Source organism: Lygodium microphyllum, chromosome 4, assembly GCF_053477565.2.
Source record: "Lygodium microphyllum isolate KBCC chromosome 4, Lygodium_microphyllum_v1.1.10, whole genome shotgun sequence".
Classification (NCBI taxonomy): Eukaryota; Viridiplantae; Streptophyta; class Polypodiopsida; order Schizaeales; family Lygodiaceae; genus Lygodium; species Lygodium microphyllum.
This window is the reverse complement of record NC_141138.1, coordinates 5,570,848-5,592,237: the sequence shown is the minus strand read 5'-3', so window position 1 is coordinate 5,592,237 and position 21,390 is coordinate 5,570,848. Positions and strand designations below refer to the sequence as shown.

At 45.1% G+C, this 21,390-nt stretch overlaps 1 protein-coding gene across 4 annotated transcripts in view; it reads left to right on the top strand.

The window, feature by feature from the left end:
• The window catches only part of LOC148036759 (sodium/hydrogen exchanger 1-like), a 72,328-nt gene that overhangs the window by 8,798 nt on the left and 42,140 nt on the right, over positions 1-21,390 (top strand). For all 4 annotated transcript variants that reach the window (XR_015690501.1, XR_015690502.1, XR_015690503.1 and 1 more), the window contains exons 3-7: positions 7,804-7,901; positions 8,057-8,116; positions 8,246-8,292; positions 8,410-8,604; positions 8,714-8,760. Coding sequence is in view for 1 of the 4 variants with exons in the window: in XM_087675639.1 (XP_087531765.1) it covers positions 7,804-7,901; positions 8,057-8,116; positions 8,246-8,292; positions 8,410-8,604; positions 8,714-8,760 (447 nt within the window). In the remaining 3 variants the exon portion in view is untranslated. The remainder of the gene's footprint in view (positions 1-7,803; positions 7,902-8,056; positions 8,117-8,245; positions 8,293-8,409; positions 8,605-8,713; positions 8,761-21,390) is intronic.

Here is a 21,390-nt window from a genome sequence, read left to right as displayed (position 1 = left end):
TAAGTATAGGGATTCGGGAAGAATGTGAGAATGACAATACTTTGAACTTAATTAACTTGATCAATTATCACCGTGAAAATTAGGAGGGAGAGAGAGAGAGAGAGAGAGAGAGAGAGAGAGAGAGAGAGAGAGAGAGAGAGAGAGAGAGAGAGAGAGAGAGAGTGGATGAGAGAGAGAGGAAGGTCGCGAACGATGGTGCCGCTGGTTCTTGCCGCCCTGGGGTAGCCTGGTTCTGCACGCCCTGCCGTCGCGTCGCCCTGCGCCGTCGAAGACTGACGACCCACCTGTCGTTACCTATTGCTCGCGTCAGTATCCTCGTCGCCTGCCGTTCTGCCTTAGCCCGTTTGGCGTTCGCGTCCTGTCTGCACTGTCGACGCCTGCAGTTCCGCCCGCCTTCGCCCGTTGTTCGTGTCCTGTCCTGCGCCTGCCAGCGGGAACCCTAGAGCCGCCAGCGTGTTCTGTTCTGGAGCCGCCAGCGTGTCCTGTCCTGGAGCCGCCAGCATGTCCTGTTCCGGCCGCCCTGTCCACGCCCAGACGCTCTGTCACTGACGCCCTATCCATGGCAGCATCCTCCTGACGCCCTGTGCCCGGACACTGCTGACGGACCCCTGCCCGGCACCCCAGCCTGTCCCGTCCTGCTGTGGAGACCGCCCGGCCTGTGTTGCGCCTGTCTGCCCCTGCACGGTGACAGGTAACCTCAGTTTTCATTAGCTCTCCGTGCCGAGTCTATCCCTGGACAGCACCTTTGTACAGAAAAAGGGCAAGCAAGAGAGTCGGCAAAAGAGAGGGTCAGTCCTCCTTCGACATCAAAACATCATATACGATGGCTAGTTTGGATCTGGATTTCATAGATCAAACAGTGGCAGCACTGGGCCCGGATTTTGATGCGGAGGAACCTCAGGATATGGTTCCGTGCAATGAAGAGATGCCCCCTGGTCCCGACATCCAGCCTGCGGGTAAACGTACCAAGCATGCTTCGGAAGAGATAGGCGTTTCCCCGGATCGGTCCTATGCTCAGGTTGCTTCAGATTCGGTGGACTCTCAGGAAGTGGACTGGGAACACTTGCTGGAATTTGCAAACACTTTGCTTGGCGATTATGTTCAACATAATCAGGAAGTCTTTTCTGACTCGGCACCTGAAGATGTGCTGGACGCCACAGTGGACCCAAAAACTGTCCTACGCTCCTTTTCGGTATTTTATGATCGCGCTGTGATACTTTTCTTCACTGGCCAAATCCCGTTGCTTTCCCGTATTCGCCAGTGGTTGCAACATCTGCTACAAGGGGAATGTGTTGAAGAGATTTTTGTTGGCTCCCGGGGTTTTTTTGAGGTCCTGTTGAAATCAGAGACGCACCGTGTTGCTCTCCTGTCTAAACTGCCTTTGTTTTTTGAACGCCGGTTGGTTCATGTGGTTCCATGGCGTCCAATGGCAGATTTTCAGCGCCTGCTGCAACGTGAATGCCCCGTCTGGGTCGAGGTGGAAAACTGTCCGGCTGTTTATTGGCCACTATTGAAGGATGCTATCCGCTGTGGGCACTGTTCTGGTCCCTCCCAGTCTCCGGGCTGTGAATCGCAACCGCTTGTGTATGCTATGGGACACTGCAAGAAAAAGGCCTACCTGGTTACGCCTCAATTGCCTTGGCATGCACCCATTACACTTTCGTTTGAAATGGGGCAATTTTGCAGGGCATTGCTTCTCCTGTGGACAATTGGGACACTTTATGGCCGAATGCCCGGAACAGCAACACACTTCCCATGATGGCCATGCTGTGCTGCCCATGGAGGATATGGTGTGTGATGCCCCATCGCTGGATGCTACCCATCAGCCCCACGCTTTGGCCAAAGATAAACAACAGGTTGCGGGTCTGGATTCCAGCGCCACTAATTGGGTGGAAGTACGTGCAAAAAAAGGCAACAGGGTTGTTGCGACCATGGAGCACAATGTGCCCACTACATCACAAGATTCCATGCGTACATACATGCGCAGGAAGGAAATGCAGTCTTTTGAGCGCTCGGCTCTTGCTATGGTTTCCTCTGCCCCCCTTCAGCAGCCCGCCAGGAAAATGTCTTCGGATCGTTCAAAGGGTCCCTCTGCTAAGCTGGCATTTGATACCAGAGGTAATGTCATTACCCCGTGGGACCGTCGTTATCCCCGTTCCATCCCAAAGCCAGCAGATATGCCGTCTACTTCCAAATCTGGACCGCAGAACTCTTTTGCAGTGTTGGCGGATTTCTTGGACGAGGGAGTCCTGGACATTCTCGCTGACAAAGTCAAAGCGAGGCAAGCAGTGCCTCGTACCTGATTTTGTTTTGAGTATACATGAAAATCGCCACGTGGAATGTGCGTGGAATTTGTTCCCGACACAAGCAACATGCTATGTGGATTGTATTGTATGAAAATCAGTGGGATGTCCTGTGCGCTGTTGAGCACAAGAGCCACGATGAAGCCGGAAAAGTGGTAGATTGCCATGGCTTTAGATTGTTTTATGCTGGGTCACAGGCCATGCATTATTCGGGTGTGCTCATGATTGTCCATGACAGATATCAGCCTGTTCTAATTAAAAATGATGTTCATGGCCGTTTTTGGGTGATTGAAATTATGTTCGAAGGGGAAATCTTATGGCTACTTGGCCTCTATGCTCCGAATGATTCCTTATCTCGTCGGGCGCTTTGGCAGACTTTGCAGACCTCCTTGTCACTTGGCAGACGGGGCTTCTTCATGGGGGATTTCAATATGTGTGTGGATTCCTCCCAGTCCACATCGGAGCATTCGGTGATGGATACGCCGGAAAGTCGTATGTGGCAGGCGTTGGCTCTTGACGTCCTTAAGCAAGATCTCTGGTCCTGGCTACACCCGTCTTCTACAGGGTTTACTTTCCATTCTGCCCAGTATGCAACAACATGGTCGCGATTGGATCGTATATATATCATGCAGAATGATGATTTTCTTCCGGAGCTGCTTGAAATAAAAGTGTTGCAGCAATATGCCTTGTCGGACCATTTCCCTCTGCAGCTTGAGCTGCTTGCACAACCCATTGCCCCGTTCAAGCAATTTCTGGAGAGACTCCCTTTGCGTTTCAATTCGTCTTACCTGAAGCATGCAATCTTTCAGGGCTATATGCAGCAATTGATTGACAGATTTCTCTTCGACTTCTCTTCTCAAGGCACTGCGTCATTTGAACGATTGCTCTCTAATGTGCAGCGGGTTGCTCGGCAGTATGGGATCCACCATGCCTCTCTTTGTCGGCAGCGTCGCAAGGCAGCCGAGGACATGCTGGCTTTGGTTCGCTCTCTGTTGGTGGACACTCCGGATGATGCATTTCTGCTCGCACTGGCCATGCGAGTGGCGGATCTTATTAAAGAATTCCAATTGAAATCATACCAGCAGGCCAAACTGCAACATCTGACAGAGACGTTGTAAGATAATGCATGTCAAACCCATAAGTTCTTTCGAGCTCTCCATGCCTCTCCTGCTAGGGAGAATATGACCAGACTCGAGGATGCAGAAGGTCACCTTATCATGGATCCGCAGACTATTGTGCATATGTGCAGGAATTATTTCCGTGACCTTCTCGGCACCACTTCTCCACCTTCAGATCAAATCACTCGGGCCCGTTCGGGTTTTTATGACCTGGTCCGCAATCAGCTACCGCAGGACATGCAAGCTATTATGGAGTCCGATATTTGTGAGGCAGAGGTTATGGATGTTTTGTTACATTTGCCCAAGGATAAAGGCCCGGGTTGGGATGGTCTCACCAATGAGTTCTTTGAAGCTTTTGCTTCCCAACTGGCGAAACCATTGCAGGCTTTGTTTCAGCAGGTGTGGCAAACCGGGATCATGCCTTCCTCATGGAAAGAAGGCCTTATTAAATTGCTTCCAAAAGTTCCTTCGCCATCTAGGTTGACACAGTGGCGCCCCATTTCCTTGATGGGTTCAATGTACAAAATCTTTTCCAAAATAATGGCGAATCGGCTTCATAAGCATCTCCCGGCCATTGTGCATCCTTTGCAGTATGGTTTCATTAAGGGCCGAAATATTCTGCACAATGTATTGAATGCTCAACTAGCTATTGATTATGCAAGGCATTCTAACCAGGAGGTAGTACTGATTCAACTGGACCTAGAAAAGGCTTTTGACTATCTGGATTGGTCTTTCGTCGCTGAACTTATGTCGGCTATGGGCTTTGGTCCCCGGATGTCTCGTCTAATCTACACCATTAGCGCTGCGGCGTCTTCGCGAGTCATGTTGAATGGAGGTGTTACTCAGCCATTTGTACTTGCCCGCTCTCTCAGACAAGGATGCCCTTTGAGCCCGCTATTCTTTGCCCTTGCGACACATCCAGTTCTTTCCATGTTATCCCATATGGTAGCCTCTTCTCAGTTGGCTGGTTTGTCGCTTCCTTCAGGACAGCACTTCATTAGCCAATCCCTGGCGGATGATACTTTTATGATTTTGTGTGCCGACAAGGACAACCTCAAGCGCGCATTGGATGTTTGGAGCATCTTTGGTAAAGCCTCCGGCCTTCGCATCAATGCGCTCAAATCAGCCATTCTCAGCTACACGGAGTCGGATTTGCAGTCCTTGGACTGGCAGGGTCTGGTTGTTCCTCGTGGCTCCATTGTCAGGCACCTTGGGTACCCTTTGGGTGTCGACGTTCCACCAAAGCAGCTTCTGCAGTGGATTTCCCAGAAAATGGTGGCTAAGTTTATGTATTGGAAATCTCAAGCCTGGCCCTTCCATATTCGTCTCAAAGTGGCCCAGACAATTATGTTGCCAATGCTGACATATTTTTTGCCATTGTTGCCCTGGACTACTACGACTCTCAATACTCTTACTCAGTCTCTTCGCTTCATGCTATGGAAGAAGGACTCATTGCATGCAGGTATTTCCTGGATTTCTTGGTCTCATGCCTGCACCCCCAAACGCATGGGTAGCGGAGCTATTTTAGATGCCCAAACTCACATGCAGGCACTCCGTTGGTCTCTCTTCCGCGCCATGTGCTCGGATCATCATCCATGGGTCGATATAGCCCGTTATTTCCTTGAGAGCCATGGGCTTCTACATGGCAATACCCAAATCCGGACTTCTTGGTGGCATGTTCTTAATGCTGATTCGAGGTTCTCCAGTTCTTCTTCGTCGCTGCTTAATCATTTGATATGTTCCTGGAAACGGGTCCTTCTAAAGGCTCAGTGGCATCCAGCGGAGGATCGCTTGGCTACGAATTCTTTTCAATTGGAATTATTGGCAGTCTCGCGTTTACTTGCATGGGAAGGCAAAAATGAGCTTAGACCACAATTCAACCGGATGGTTCGTTTGGGCTTGTCTTCGGTCGCGGATGCCACCCTTGCTAGTCGCAATGTGCTTATATCTTTTCGTACAGCCAGGAGGCTTTACAGGATCCCGCGGGGATATAGGCCTTTATGGGAACAGCTTTTGCGGATGCTCCAGAGCAGACAACCCTTTCCTGCCCTTGCTTCAGATCACCCCTGGCAAGATTGGGACCTACAAGGCCGGCTGCCTTTAAGCAAAGCTTCTGCTAATCAAGTTTATCATATTCTGATTAAAGATCAACAATGGTTAGTTACTAAAGCCAATGCTGTATGGGGCTTACGAAAATCCCGGTCCTGGTGGAGGGCCACTGTGATGGAGGGCTGGTTGAACAAGACCCCCTTCAAATGTAAAGTCTTTCTTTGGAGAGTGATGATTGGTGGTCTTCCGCTTGCGTCGGCTCTTTCCAAGCGACGAATCTCCAATGGCAGCTGTTTCTTTTGTACCACTGCTGTGGAATCAGCCCGCCACAGATTTATTTCTTGCCCCGTCGCAAAAAAAGTCTGGTTCTTTTTGTCGGCTATTTGGCAAGGAGCGGTTGGATTCACCCTGCGCCCCTTTGATTGGGTTTTCGGCCAGCCCAAATACCCCACTCCTGCACAGCCACATATGAAACTCATGTATCATTTTCTTCGTTATTGGGGCTGTTGGCATAACTGGACCATTAGGAATGCTTTTCTTTTTGACTCCGCCTATAATGTTCAGCGACATATTGCGAGGCTTAAGGGCCTTTTGTATTGGCAGTTGGATCTTCTCCGGCATTCTGATTTGCTCTCTAGGGAGGACTTCCGTCCCTGGCTTATGGCAATTTCATCTGCCCCCTTGCCATAACTTGTAACTTGTAGCACTTAGCCCCTTTTCACATGATGGCCTGGATTGGCGTCATGTATCTTGTAATCAAGTTATCTTGTACTTTTTTTCGTAATTAATACAATTACCTTTTACGAAAAAAGAGAGAGAGAGAGAGAGAGAGAGAGAGAGAGAGAGAGAGAGAGAAGAATCGACACCACATTGAGAGAGGAATTGGCCCCTTCGCCTTTTTAGGAATTTATTTAAACAAAACTACAGGCACTAAGTGTCTGAACCATATACTTGGTGCCCGAACCATATACAAAAGGGTTGATTTGTTGCAATTTTGAAAATTAGGGTTTTGAAACTTTAATTTTTACAAACTCTGGGAAGTGAGTTGATTTTTTTCTTTAGTGCTTGGATTAGATCAAGCTAAGTAGAAAGTGTTTCTTAAATGAGAGATAGATAGGAGAGTACAAAGCATGCGGTTGAAATTTAAGCATGAGAGCTTGTTTCAAATGAAGAGAGAGATCTTTAATATATAGGTACGAGGCTTGGGTGTTCAGAAGTGGAAAGTAGAGGCTACAAATAGACAAGTGTTTACTAAAAATTACAAGTATAAGAACACTTGTCTCGTGTAGGAACACTTGTCTTTTCAAAATGACACATGTTCTATTCTAGATGTCACATATTACTTTTCTAGAGAAAGAAGCTTCCAAATCTTTTACTTTAAAAATCTCTCAAATGGTTAAGAAATTGAGATAGCGGTTGGACAAAATTGTTCATTGTGAAATTTCAAAGCCTTTGATGTAAACATAATTTCCATTTGAGCAACTTCCTATAATAGTAACCTCTTAAATTTTAAGACTTGCCAAATTTAGCTTTTGGAGAGCTTCATTATATAGGTTTACTAGCTCATGGTTTGTTTCTTCGATCATGATTATTTGGTTTTACTTTTTGAAACCACTCATTATATAGGCTTCTAATCAATATGACTATTTGAGTGTAAAAGTCTTAGTCATTTGAGCTTTTTGATCAATTTGATCGCTTGACTAAACTTTTAATTTCCCTTGGGCATCTTGTCAATGACGACCCAAGTATAATTATAGAGCGTTTTAGCCATTGGCCATCCTTAAATAGAAAGATGAACATTTAATCACATTTTAAAACACTTAAATGATACAAATCGCCTTTCAAAGTTCATGAGTATCAAATTAATTTGGAATTACTGAGCCAATATATCTCGGTAACAATTGATATACAAAAGTTTTGTTACATCTGCTATAATAGCAACACCTATTGTTGCTGTCCACCATTCAGATTTAGCTGCCATCTCTCTCCCCCCTTAGTGTGCTTCATTCTTGCCATCAGCCTAATTTGGTGCCCTCATTGATGTGTATCAGTTGCATGCAGGGACTGATTAGTCCAATGTTGTATTCAACATTCTTTAACAGATTAATTCAGTCTATTCTCTCTATTCTCTGTGTTCTTTCCAGTCTCTCTATTCCCTTCTCTCTCCATGTTTGTGGATCTCTTCTATTGTGCACTCTCAGCATTAATAGTTGAAGATTCAACACAAAATTCCAAGCTTAGTCCTAGTGGCTTACTTTATAAAATATAAGCGATTCTCATGCTGCAGCTTCTCTAAGTTCCTCCTTTCCTCTTTGTTTTGTTTGTTGCTGCAGGTTCCAAGTGAAGAAAAAACAGTTTTTTCGCAATTTTGTTGCCATAGTGCTATTTGGAGTGATTGGTGTTTTCATCTCATTTGCAATAATTGCTGCTGGTGAGATTATGAGTAATTGGTATCACTTTGGCACTCTTTGCTTAGTATTAGGTTGTGCAAGAATATATTTGTGATTACTAGCTCTGTGTTATTTGTAACACCTGTGAAGTTCAAATATAATCTGCCATCTGCTATTGACTGGATTTACTGCGCAGGATGCAGGCTGATATTTCCATTGTTTAACCTGGAAGGGTTAGGAATCACAGATTACATGGGTAAAACCGCCTGGATTTGGATTTACTAGAATCAGAATGGTCTTCACGATGTTCAGAGGCACTTGGAAGTTGTTGTCCATTTCTTAACAATTTGACTACTTTTTGTTTTCATGGTCCCCTTGGCCACAGCTTTAGGGGTGATCTTCTCTGCTACAGATTCAGTCTGTACTTTGCAGGCATGTCCCTCATATCCATTCTCTTGTAATTGGATCAAAATTGTAAACTGTTTTTTATGGCACCATCATTAGTTCTAATGCTGCCTTTAAACATCTCCTATTATATCTGTGTTCCAGGTTCTTAATCAAGAAGAAACACCTCTTCTTTACAGTCTAGTCTTTGGTGAAGGTGTTGTGAATGATGCTACATCAGTCGTACTTTTCAGAGCTGTGCAAAACATTGATTTGAATGAAATTGATGCCTTGACCATCTTGGAAATGCTGGGGGAATTCATGTATCTGTACCTCACAAGCACCCTTTTGGGGATTGCTGTAAGTCTGGATACTTGTCATATTTTACTTCAATTATGATTAAGGTCTCTGTAGTTAAACAGGATCCCAAACTTATTAATTTCTTTAATTTCACTTGGATGCTTTGCAGGTAGGCCTTATAAGTGCATATGTTATTAAGAAGCTATACTTTGGGAGGTAGGTGCTATCCAATTGAGTTTTCTAATACTGTATAGATCAGATGATATGAGAACTCTTGTGCTTAACAGTATTGATAGACCCTCTATTTGTGCAATTTTCTCTGCCAAACTAATTATGTCCATTAGTAAAGCCTACAAAGTCATCAGTGCATGGGTCCTAGTAAGCCATAACTTACCACACAACAACAATCCATATCATATTTCCATTGCAATAACATGTGATCCTTCCATAACCATATCTTTGCTTTCACATGATTGCCAACAACACAGAAGATGGCAATATTTTCTAGTGCACCCCAAAAACTGGGAAAGGATCCTTGAGAAAAATACATCTTATTTTAATGCCATTTGCCCTCAATTGTACCTTTGCAATGAAGCAACAATTCCATACAATTGGGCAACACTATCATGTCATCATGACTCACGTCTCTCACTTGTCTTGTAGCACCTATAGCAAGAGCTCAAACACCAACTAATAACACATTCATAATATTAGTGGCATTAATCCACATACCTCAACAAGTGCTTTCACAAACATTATGCTCTACTAGAAGCCTTAATCACCCTTAATCTGCATTACAATACATGCACCCATGGCCATCCCAAAGAACTCACGTTGCTTTAAAGACTTGCACTCGTAGCCATTCCAAGGGATCTGCACAACTTTACAAGACTTATGACCATGACCATGCCAAAGGATCCACAATTGGCGATACATCATGAGCACGAGAAAGCATTCAATACAAACGAGCATACACTCAAGGTTCAAACACGCACTCAATTTGCATCAACTTGTACTTTCCTTATATGTTTCTCTTAATGGTCTACCTACTCCATATCAGCCATCAGTCTTCACCCTTGGGGCGGTCTACCCTTCGCGATTGCTGCCATTCCTCCATCCGCCCTTACAGTGCCTGGTGCCTTCCTCCTTGGTTGTCATCCACTATTTGGCGCCCTTCTCCTTATTATGGGTGTTGTAGGCATTACCAATGCTAGCATGATATCATGTGGGGAACCAAGAAGATTACAAGATGTAATAAGTTCAGAAAGAAGCTTTTCTTGTACAATACGATGCATGTTAGAACTATAGGTTGTTTTGTACTAATGCAACAAGTGGTGATATAAGAGAGTACAATTGTGTGTGTGTGTAGGTATCTTTGAATGTTGTCTAAAGGTTAGTAACTTGTGTACCATACTTTTGAGGATGGATTTCTTTCGATGCATGGCCATCTTTGGTTTCACAAGGAAATTGAGGCCTAGAGTCGCAGGGCATCGATATACTGATTCTATACTACAAATAATTAAGACTTTCTTTGGCTAGCTTTGAGGTAGAAGTTTCTTTGTGATATTATATATTCATTTGAGGTATTGTTTGTTTATAATATCTACATTGGGATTGTTAAGAAACCACTACTTCAGTTTAAACACCTCCTCCAGGGTTTTGCATTGATAACCCTAAAAAGGGCTAGTGTTCACATTTTGATCATTTTTTCTAGTGCGCGCCCACACACTGGTGGGCCACCCTAGATAGCTTAACCTATAAATAGGCAATTCCTTCATTCATTCTTCACTACCACCAACACTACTTCAATCATTCTTCACCGCTTTGCTTGTTAGCAGATATGTTAGTTCATGGCCAAGTCTCTGCATGCGATTCAGTGGGCTAGGGAACTAGGATATTATCTTGATTATTTAGGCATTTTAGGATGGTTAATTTAGCATTTATGCTGGCCAACCTAGTGCCATTTATGGCATTATTTTTGCCTATTTATTCATGCTTCTCCTTCATATTCATTGATCATTGATCACCTGACTAGTTTTGGTGGATGGACAGGAGCGGGTGCTAGGGTCTTCATAGCCAGTGACTCACATTTGTTTTGTACTGTCTCGTATCTTGGTATATGGATTCCATTTCCTGAGTCTCTCTTTGCTTTTGAGTTCCTTGTGCAACGTTCTTTTCTTTTGCAGTGTTTCTCTTTCTCTTTCCTTTGTCTCGTGTTCAACAGTCTATTACAACAGTTTTCCACGCTTCCATCACTGCATCCACTTTTGACATGGTATTAGATTGCAGGATCATTGTTCCTGCTGCTGTTTTACATTGTTTCAAGTTTGAGTTTTGGCTTTTTGTTTGTTGATTGGACCTGTTCCGACTGTTGCGGCTGATTTACAGCTCGGGCGACCATATTCTGATCATTTTCAGTCTATTTCCTCAGCGCTTTGTAGATTGTCATTTTCGTTTTCAGCTTTTTGGGCTTGTTTCAGGGCTGGGGACTTGTTACCGACCCTTCCAAACCTGCGTTTTGCTGTTTGCTGCTTGCATTTTACTGATCAGCACATGCATTTTGGTTCTTTGCTCCTGTGTAGGGACTAGGCTACAATATTTTTAGGTTGGTTTTGGTTATTTTTGGTCTTCTCACTTTGTGCTTTAGAGAGGGTCCATGTACATCTTGTTGTTGTGTTCTCATCACTACACTCTAGTTTTACTGTTGATCTTTTCTCTATGTGCTTTCTTTACTGCTTGGAACTCGTGCAATCCTTGTGAGTCTGTATTTTTGGCGTACTTTTCTCTTTGAAAATCCCTTACCTTCATTTTCTCTGTATCTCCCTCATCATGGCTCCTCTGGCATATTCTTTGGTTGGTGTGCGAATATTCTTTACTTATCTACAAGTGTTATGTTGAAGTTCTTCTTTGTTATTGTGGCAAGAGGGGACACCTCTGGAAGGGTTGCAAGGCATTAGCAGCTTTACATCAGGAGCAGGGGTGGATAGCAATGACGGGCGACAACTCTCTTGGCGAGTTTTTCTCTTCTCCAGGTCCAGGTTTAGACTCCATCTCTATGTGGCCCCGACGATGGTTGCAGGGGCCTCCCTTCCAGGCTACTAGTACAAGTGATGGGGTCATCCCTCACAACTCTCTTGTGCCAGAGAGGGAGTGTGAGAGGGTGATGAGATGGGGTAGGTGAACCTTATCTATAGAGGTATATAGGTGCACAGGTTCCAAAGAGGGTTTTCCGTGATGCACTGATCGAAGTTCAATAGGTTCAAATCTTGGAGCTGGGATTGATATCCAAGTTCACGATGAACTAGTTGAGCGCGGGATTGGCTCCTAGTTTGAGCTCACATGAGGGGACATTTTGGCGGTTTGACCAAAGGCGGGAAATTTGAGGTTACGCATATTCAAAGGTATTTTTGAAAGGCTGGTCTTGTATGCTATTGTGAGACATTGTTGACAAATATTGAGAGTTGCTATGATTCTTCTCTATTTTTAGGTGTTGGTACGATCGACATCGACATCAGGTTCTCTTTGAGGCACCTTGGTGGTGGCTTGTGCGTCTATTGCTTGGGCATCCATGGTTCTACTTTGGTGGTTCTTATTGTATGTACTATGGTGGGACATCATCCTTGTATTTTGTATTGTATCAGATTACCCATGATCTAAAAGAGGGTATTAGGAGATATGTCAATTCATGGCTGAGTTTATGTATGTGATTCAGTGGGCTAGGGCACTAGGATATTATCTTGACTCTTTAGATATTTTTCTTGGCATTTTAGGATGGCTATTAGCATTTTATAGCCGACCAACATTAAATGTTGGCCGACCTGTTGCTATTTATGGCATTATTTTTACCTATTTATTTAGGTTTCTCCTCTACATTCATCGATCATTCATCACCTAATTGGTTTTGGTGGAGGGAGAGGAGCAGGTGCTAGTGCCTTCATAGTCCTCGGTGACTCACATTGGTTTTGTAACGTTTTATATCTTGGTATATGGATTTCATTTTTCAAGTATCTCTTTGCTTCTGAGTTCCTTGTGCAATGTTCTTTTCTTTTGTAGTGTTTCTCTTTCTCTTTCCTTTGTCTCTTGTGTTCAGTCGTCTATTACAATAGTTTTTCACACTTCCATCATTGCATCCACTTTTGACACTTCTTTCGTCACTCACACACTCTTCCCTCTTCACTCCACTGTTGCCCATACCCCTATTAAAGGGCATTGTAGTTCGTGGTCACCCTTCCTCTTTTCCTTTAGGTGTCATGTCCCATCACTTAGGTCCTATGTTTGGAGGCTTCACCTTGCTGGTATCATCATCAGACTGTTGGCGACAACACTCCTACCTTGGTGTCAGTCCTTCATAGCTGGCAACCTCTTCTGTTTTCTTCATAGCATGATTCAATGCATCATCATTGTGTTTTTCTTATGTTTTTGTGTTTCTCTTCTCTCTTAGTGTTTGCTATACATCCTTCATTGTGCAGATTCCCCAAAGGTGTTACTGCCTAATTTAGACAGGACATTGCAGTTATCTTTTGAGCTTTGGCTCCATTGTATCATCTTTTCTTTTCATGGCATGATTTGATGCATCATCATTGTGTTCTTATTGTGTTTCAGAGTTTCTCTTCTCTCTCAGTATTTGCCATACATACACTGTGTTTCTCCCTGCAAACCCTACTACCTCTTTAGTCTCTTTGTTATTTTTTTGATAGGGACTTCTATTTACAAGTGACAATAGACACATGAGTTTGGTAGTCGTATATGTATGCTTACTTGGTTGCGAAAATCATATGCACTCTTGTTAGTGACAATTGCTTTGAGTGGTACGTTTGTGATAGTATATTGGTAAGTGTAGTGGAAATACATATATGGATAAGTTAATGGTAGTAGCATTGGCCATGTTGTAAGTGCCATTAAAGTTCAATGTATTTCAGTTTTGGATGCCTTTTTGGTTCACACTTGGATGTAATCTTGGATCCTTGCAAAAGAATTTCAAGAATGGGGTATGTCACTAGGACATTATTTTCCAAGTTCATGATTAAGGTGTATTTAACTCCTAGCTCTTTGGGCAAGTGATACATTGCATAAGTTGTGCAAAACATGGGCAGGTCCATCAGTGGAGCAAGGGTTCAATAGTTGAGAGCCATAGATTGATTAATTATTTAACGTGCAAGTTCTAGGTGCACATTAATATAATGGGGAATTTTTATGCTTTAGTGCCAAATTTTTCACTAAAATATTATATTTGGATGACCTTATGAGCATCTAGGTGGTACATTTATCTGTTGGTCGCCCCATTTTACATGGCTAATCTACAATCTAGGCTAGAATCATGAGGCCCATTTATTCTCATTTCTCCTCCAATTTCAGTTGTATTTTGTATTATTGCATCCTTGGAGAGAGGGAGATTGGAGCACTACTATTGGTCATCATTGTGCTAATACCATGGTGGTATTGTATTGTACATCTAATTCTTCACTTTAGGGATTGCACATTCATTCTGGGTTTGTGTTTATCCCTGTGTTAGTTGTTGGGCTTGACTCACGTCTGCGCTCATAGAGGAGTGTCAGTGATTCTCAGTAGGACATTGGGGCACTTTTTACTCTTCTTATGAGAGGTTTTTTTCCCTAGTTATATTCTTCTTTATTTCATGTGCGGTCTCAAAAACTAAGCCAAAGGCAAAAACACATTTTTAAATGCAAGGCGCCCATAAAACTTTTGTAAAAGAGCGCGAGGCTCCCTCCTGTGCAAATTGCAAAGGGTAGAAGGGCATACGTAAAGAGAAAGGGCAACTAGAAGGAAATGGGAAAAGAGGATCTTGCCCAAAGGGATAAGGGCTTTGTATATAAACTCAAAAAGTCAATGAGAAGCTCATTCTTTGGTGTGTGGCAAAGTGGACGACTCTTCTTCTCTTCTTCTATTCTCTTGCTTGCTTGTGAGTGCTTGAGGGAGGGAGTGTGAGTGTGTGAGGGTGAGAGATCTTGGAGGTGAAGCCTTCCATCCTCTCCTCTCTTCTTCTTCCCTTCTCTTGTCTCTTGTGTGGCTATGGAGAATGGAGCGTGGAGGTGGAGGCTTGAGGTTGCTTGAGCTTGCATCACGAATCGTGGAGCTATTGGTGTGCTTGGAGGAGAAGGGCACTCAATTGGGCATCGAGGTAAGCTCACTACACTCATAGAGGGATAGCACGTTGGCTATGTGAGAGGTAGCTATTAGTGCTCGCTTGAAACGCTTGAAGGAATAAGCGTTCCGTGGGTCTTGGTGGTTGAGGGTGAGCTCCCATTACATTTTGGTTTTGTTATCGGGACCAATGGATTCAAGCTTGAGCGCTTGCGTGCTTCAAATCGAGCGTCGAAGTAGGATTCACTCCGGAACGGTGCTCTTTGTAGGTAGGAGATTTGGGAGTTCAATCTTCGAAACAAGTAGTATTTTGTGCTGTTGATGATTAGGCAAGTAGGAGGAAGCATTTCAATTTTTTGTTTTCGATTTCTGTTGCATTTAGAGTTAGATTAGGATCCATAACTTGCAAGGAAACAATAGGGTTTTGTTGTTGTGAAACAAGCCCAAACAGGGCATAGATCAGGGAAAAAGGTTGCTTGAAGGATTTATGTCGCTAGGAGAGTGATTGGAGAGGTGGAGGGGAAGGGTTTATAATCCAAGAGGCCAAGGAAGAGCTCATTTTTGCACTCCAATGTGAGAGAGAGAGCTTGAGAGAGAGAGGGAGAGAGTTGCAGGTAGAGAACGAATCGAGTGTGCTGATTTCGATCCTGATCTTTCAGTCCAGGTACCTCTAGGCCTTCCTCGTGTTCTAATCATTGGTTTTGGAGGATTACAAGTTAGGCGGTAAACCTTGGGGATCTCCAGCATTGATCGCCCCGGCATTTGTAGTTGTGCCCGCCGCAGTCGGATCAATAGTCTGCATCCAACTCCCAGAGTCGGACCGTCCGAGTCGGACCACCCGAGTCAAGGGACCGGTCAGTCGGACCAAGACCGTCGGACCAGTGTCATTCGGATTGCCTTGTGTTCGGTCGGTTAACTCCGTCTGGACACACCATTTGGACCACTTTGTGGTTAGTCAGACACACCCAATTAGACTCGAACCATCCGACTTGCAAAGTCAAACTTGTCGGATTAACTGAGTCAGATTGTCCGAGTCGACCAAGACCACCAGAGTCGAATCGTTCGACTTTGGGAATCAGACCAACAGTGCAGAACAAAAGTAGGGCAAATTTACTAGTCTTTGACCAGAACCAGCCAAAATCGATGAATCCCCCGAGATAAATGACTCGGCTTATAGAAGCCAAGAACACGGGAAATTGTGACCTACAGTCTAGAGGCAGCCTCTAGTGCCCTAAACAAGGTTCCAATCCCTCTTTGAGCCGAAACCAACTCATCGACCATAAAATTACCTTGATCGAGCATAGGGGAGCAGTAGAGATCCTAGACAATTCTTAAGAGCAGCCAGGGAACACACTTAGAGTCACATTAGGCTGCGAACGAAAAAGGGGAATAGCGTGAGTTGCATTTTTTGTCTTACATTCTCACCCCACATCGATTTTATCACTTGAAATCCACTGAAAAGCCGAGAGCTTGATTTCGCACAGTGCATGGAAGAGAGCATGCGCACACATCCACCGAGCGAGTTTAAGTTGAGGAGTGTTTGTAAATAATAAGAAACTCATTGAGACGTAATAACTCGAAGGAACCCACTAGTAGGAGAAGACCCAGAGACAAAGCTAGGTGATTGAAACCCCAAGTGTAGGATCGAGCTGAAGACGCAACAGAGGAGCCAGGCGCAGCAAGGACAAACTCCATTGGAGAAGTGGATCTACCTAACCTAATCAATCTCATCGACGATTTGGTGGAGTGCAAGACCGTAGATATAGCAAAGGCCAACTTAGATTGTGGATGCAATGTGGGGCTTGATTTGGGAGGTTTTTCGGAGATCTAGCAGATGGTGAATGAATATGACGCTCAAACTCAGCTAGACCACCATGGCAGACCCGTGGAGGCTGTCATAGTAGATCTCGAAGAGGAGAAAAGCTAGCATGCAAGGCTTTGCAGGGCATAGTGGCTTATAACTAGGATTGCAGACTAGGAGTTTACACCAGAACATGGAAATGTGAGAGATTTAGCGAATGCTAGCCATAGCAAGCAGAAATAGGACTGGCCTTGAGGCAGAGAGAGAAAGGGTGCTAGAAGGAGATCTTACGTTGAGTGAGCTTCTCATGAAGCGATTGCTAGACAACGCTTCTGTTGAGCGAAGTGCCATTGCAATGGCAACCTCATTGCTTGGAGGATTAGGGGTTACTCAAGGCTCCAAGAGCCAGTCTAAAATCCTGATAGTTATGGAGCAGCTAGACAAGTACCAGCCAAATGATGACCCATATATAGCTTCATAGAGTACTTTGAGCAAGTCTGCGAGGCCAACGGCCTCACCGATCTTACTTTGTGCTCATAAGCTTTGGGTCTATGCTTAGGAGATAAGGGTAGAACTTGGCACACGAGTCTAGATGCTGTCGAGGGAATTGACTTTAACAATCTCTAGAGTTTCCTCATTTAGAGATTTTCTAAGCTTGGGTACTCTGATAACCTTCTAGTGCGGTTGATGAATGTCAAGCAGAAAGACAAGGAGGACATAAGAGACTACGTCACCCACGTGCGGAGTCTCTTCAAGAGGATCCCAACTAGTGAGCGACTCATCGAAAGAGTGGTCTCCACAGTCTTTATCAATGGAATATGAAGCGAAGAGCTTTACAAGGCCTTGGTAGGTAACTCGAGCTTGTAGCGAGACGTGCTGGCTAGGGTCTTTGAAGAGGCCATTAGAGTGGATGATCAGCTCAAGGAGAGAAACTCCAGGAGCTCGAATCGAGAGGAGACTACCTCTAGGAATTCCGAGAGAGCTTCAACGACAAGCGAAAAATCAGGCCCAAGTACTCATGATAAAGGCAAGGGCACTGACTCAAGCCAGGAGCTCTGGCGGAGATAAAGACGGAGCTAGCCAAATTGCAAGAGATGATGAGACGACCAACACGTCCTCATGTCCAATGCGTATATTGTGCCGAGAACCACTTGCCAGTTGAGTGTCAGGACCCTCGGTACCGACCTTGTACCAATTGTGGTAGGTTCGGCCGTGATGCCATGCATTGCAGACAGTTGAGGAGACTCCATACTTGCAACCATATAATCAACCATGCCTAGCAAATAGACTACCAAACTTCGTCGGAAGGGGAGCTCCGCTGGCTCTCCCGGCATCCAATGACGCCCAGCCAGCCATTCCTAGGATGGAGATAAACCCTACGGGCATACCCAGACCACCTAGACTCTATGTGACCCATCCACCAAGTGATGCTCCAGTCCACTACGTGGAGCCGAACGACGAAGAGTCTTACGTGCACCCTTACGTCTTGTATGATGAAGATGGCAATGTAGTCTTTATGGACTACCGACCAGTACCAGTGATGGTGTTAGGTAGAGGAAGAGGTAGAGGCTTAGGAGGGCAGACCCAAGAGCCAATCACATGTTGGACTTGCGGTCACCCAGGACATATCTCTTCGTGCTGTCTTGAAAGAGAACAAGCAAATCGAGACAAGGTTGACCTGAGATGCACTGAATGCGGAATCACACATCTCTTTGTTGATTGCCCTAGACGGAAGCCATCCTCTAATTCGGCAAATGAGCCATCGGCCCCATTGGGGTTGTTTGGTGTTGAGACACTCGACGGGGAGGCCACGCTTATCCCGTTGCATGTCATGACCTGCACACAGATAAACAGGCTAGCATATCATTGCCAAGGCCCAACAACTTAGACGCAGCCTCAATTGGAAAGAGGAGCCGTAGGAGGAGGAGGAGGAAGAAACCAGACGCAAAGGTCAAGCTAAAAATAGAGAGTGCTACAACGCTGCTTGCTGTTGGAAGGAAAGTGACAAACACAGAAGCAAAAATGTTAGCCCCGAGGACGACTGAGAAGGGAAGTGCCAAGGTCGGGGAGTATCCCAATCCAAAGCGTCAACTCGAAGCCATCGAAAAAGTGAAGAAGTGGGTAAAAGAAGCCTAGGAACACCTAAAAGACACCGAGTCCATATTGGAAGACGAGATTGATGATCTCTCAAGCATAGGCACACCAGTGTCGCCTCCACGACCAAAATCGAGAGATGCGATTGCACCACAAGCAGTGCCGCTTAGACAAAGCCTAAACGCTACGGGCCGGCGATTCAGTCAAGCCCATTGGCTGAGAAATGCAGGGATAGGAGAGCGGCAAGCAGCTAGCAACCTCCTCGCCACACTGGTGACCGCCCCTGTGATGCTAAGCTTGGGAGATCTGCTGAGACAGCATCTGCCGTTGTGGCAAGATTTGAAACAGTGGGTTGAAGGATCAATGGAGCAAGGTGTCGCTTGTGAAGAAAACTGCTAGGGTTTGCATCGAGGACACACAGAGTATACGGCCAGGACAGAAACACAAAGAGACAGACACAGACATAGAGGGCAAAACTCAAACTCCAAACGCAAAACTCAAAACTCAAACCCTAAACACAAAACTCAAAACTCAAACACAGAAACTCAAACACAAACAGAAGAAGGGAGAGAGAGAACACAACTCTGAAGTGAATGAATGCTGTAATGAATGCAAGAGTGTACAGTGTGCTCAAGGGCAGAGCAATGTCGGAGTGTGATGTCCATCGGAGACGGATCCCAAGTTTGTGACCACCAGTCGGAGTGTGAAGAGAGAGGAAACTGCAAAACGCTGAAACCAGGGGCTATTAGAGATAGAGGCGATAGGTGCAGAGGGGTTGGATGATACCAGGCAGCTCCAGAAGGATGCAAACGCAGACTATAGGATGTTGCTTGATGTTGGAGATGTTGGGGATGGCAGCTGGAGGGAAAATGCAGTTTGGGAGATGGCGCCAGACAATGGGTGACAGTTGGAAGAAGGCGCCAGGGCACTGTGAGGCTTGAGGGAGAGGTGGCAGCAGTTGCGAAGGTTGGACAGCCATGTGGAGGTAGACTGATGGCTGCAACCTGCACTAGAGAGTGTGAAACCTGCACAGAGGGAATGAGGCTGAATGGGTATAGATGTGAAAGGATACCCCAAAAATTAGGGTTTTTGGGAGACCATTGAAACTCTCTCGAACCACTTCCATTTTTAGGGTTTTTCATTAATTAGGTGTGTTTTGGGGCTGTTTAAGAATGTAATCAGCTGAAAAGTGTGTTTTAGTTGAACACCCCCTCTCAAGTCCAAAACTGAGCCGAAAGGTTAGGCCAGCCAGTGTGATGTTTATTGACCCCAAGGCGTCCCACCCCAAAGCAACCAGGGCATTGGACAAAGGGTGCACGTTGGCTGCCCAATGGTCTATCAAGACTATAGAGGCGATAATTATCTTACCAAGGGAATCCAAGTAGTCACCCTAGAGAGGACAGGGCATTGGACAAAGGGTGCACATTCGTTGCCCAGTAGCCTTCCAAGCCCTACAAAGGCGGATAAAACCACATGGAACTTTTTTTTTTTTTTTGAGTAAGTGAGGTAAATGTTATGGGATGCGGCCGATCAAGCATTGCACTTTCGAACAGGGAGACTTAGTACTCTTGTACTCTGTCAAGGGTTATAAATAGAAGATGAAGTTTAGAGGGCTAGGGCCTTTTAGGGTCCGCACCATCAGCAGAACCGGTAATATGGAACTCGAAACCTTGGAAGGAGAGGGCATAGGCTTTTTCAATGGCAGTCGCATCAATAAGTACTACCCTCCCACGCACCCATTACATGAGCCTCCAATGTTGGACTCCCCTGTTAACGTACGAGTGACCACAATCACGGAGATTGAAGATGAGGACGAGGAAATAGTAGAATCAACTTATCTAAGCATAACGGTCACTACTAAGCACATGACCACCCTTAATGCATTGATCGATGAAGGAGCCGACTTTAATGTCTTAGCTCATGAGCATTGGACCCAAATTGGCAAACTGCAGTTACAAGCCACTAATGGCAAACTTAACCCATTTGGGGGCCGATCGTATGCACTCTTGGAAAAGTGCAAAATAGCAACATCTATCAAGTTTAAGAGCATACTAATGATCTTTTATGAGTTGCCAAACAATAAAGATGCAAGTACGGAATCACTGTTAGGACGCACGTTTAAAAAGCAAGCTCATTGCAATGTTGATTACGAGTCCCAACGCATTCACCTCACCATAGGCAACGTGCGTATAGTCACTGCTTTCAGCAAGGGTTGCGTGACTCCTTTAAAGTCTGCAAAGCCATCGGTAGAGGAACCCACCGTCAAGTCTAAGGCGGGGGGTTGTGACCTATTACAACCCGCCAAACCTCAAGACGAGCGAATCGCTAGCGCCAAAGCTAAGGTCTACGAACCAAGGCTTCAATGGATACCTAAACATCAAAACCCGCTATCTAGGAGCACGCATCCCCGGCCCCGCAAGGCTAAGAACCCACACTCGAAACCGAGGAGGCCAAGACGAAACCATAGGCATCGACGTACGGTCAAGCTGCGATGGGTCCTCAAGACCTTATTGCAAGCGCAAGACTACTATGCAGGTAACACTTGGATTTGGGTACCTAAAGCCAAAATGGCCAAAGGCCCCACTCAAATGCTGCCCTCAAGCCTGACCACACGAAACATAAAGACAGATCAGACACTCAGGCCACAAGAGACTTAGGTTGCTGAATCCATAGAACCTTTGAAGTCTAGGCCTGTAGAACCTAAAACAATCTATAGGCCAAAACTGTAGGCCGCTACTCACAAATTGTCTCAACCTGAGCTTACTAGTGTCCCTCAAACCTCAGAAGCACCATTCGCAACCGTAGCCCTGCCTATTGAACAAGAGACCAAGCTACAACCTCAAAAATAG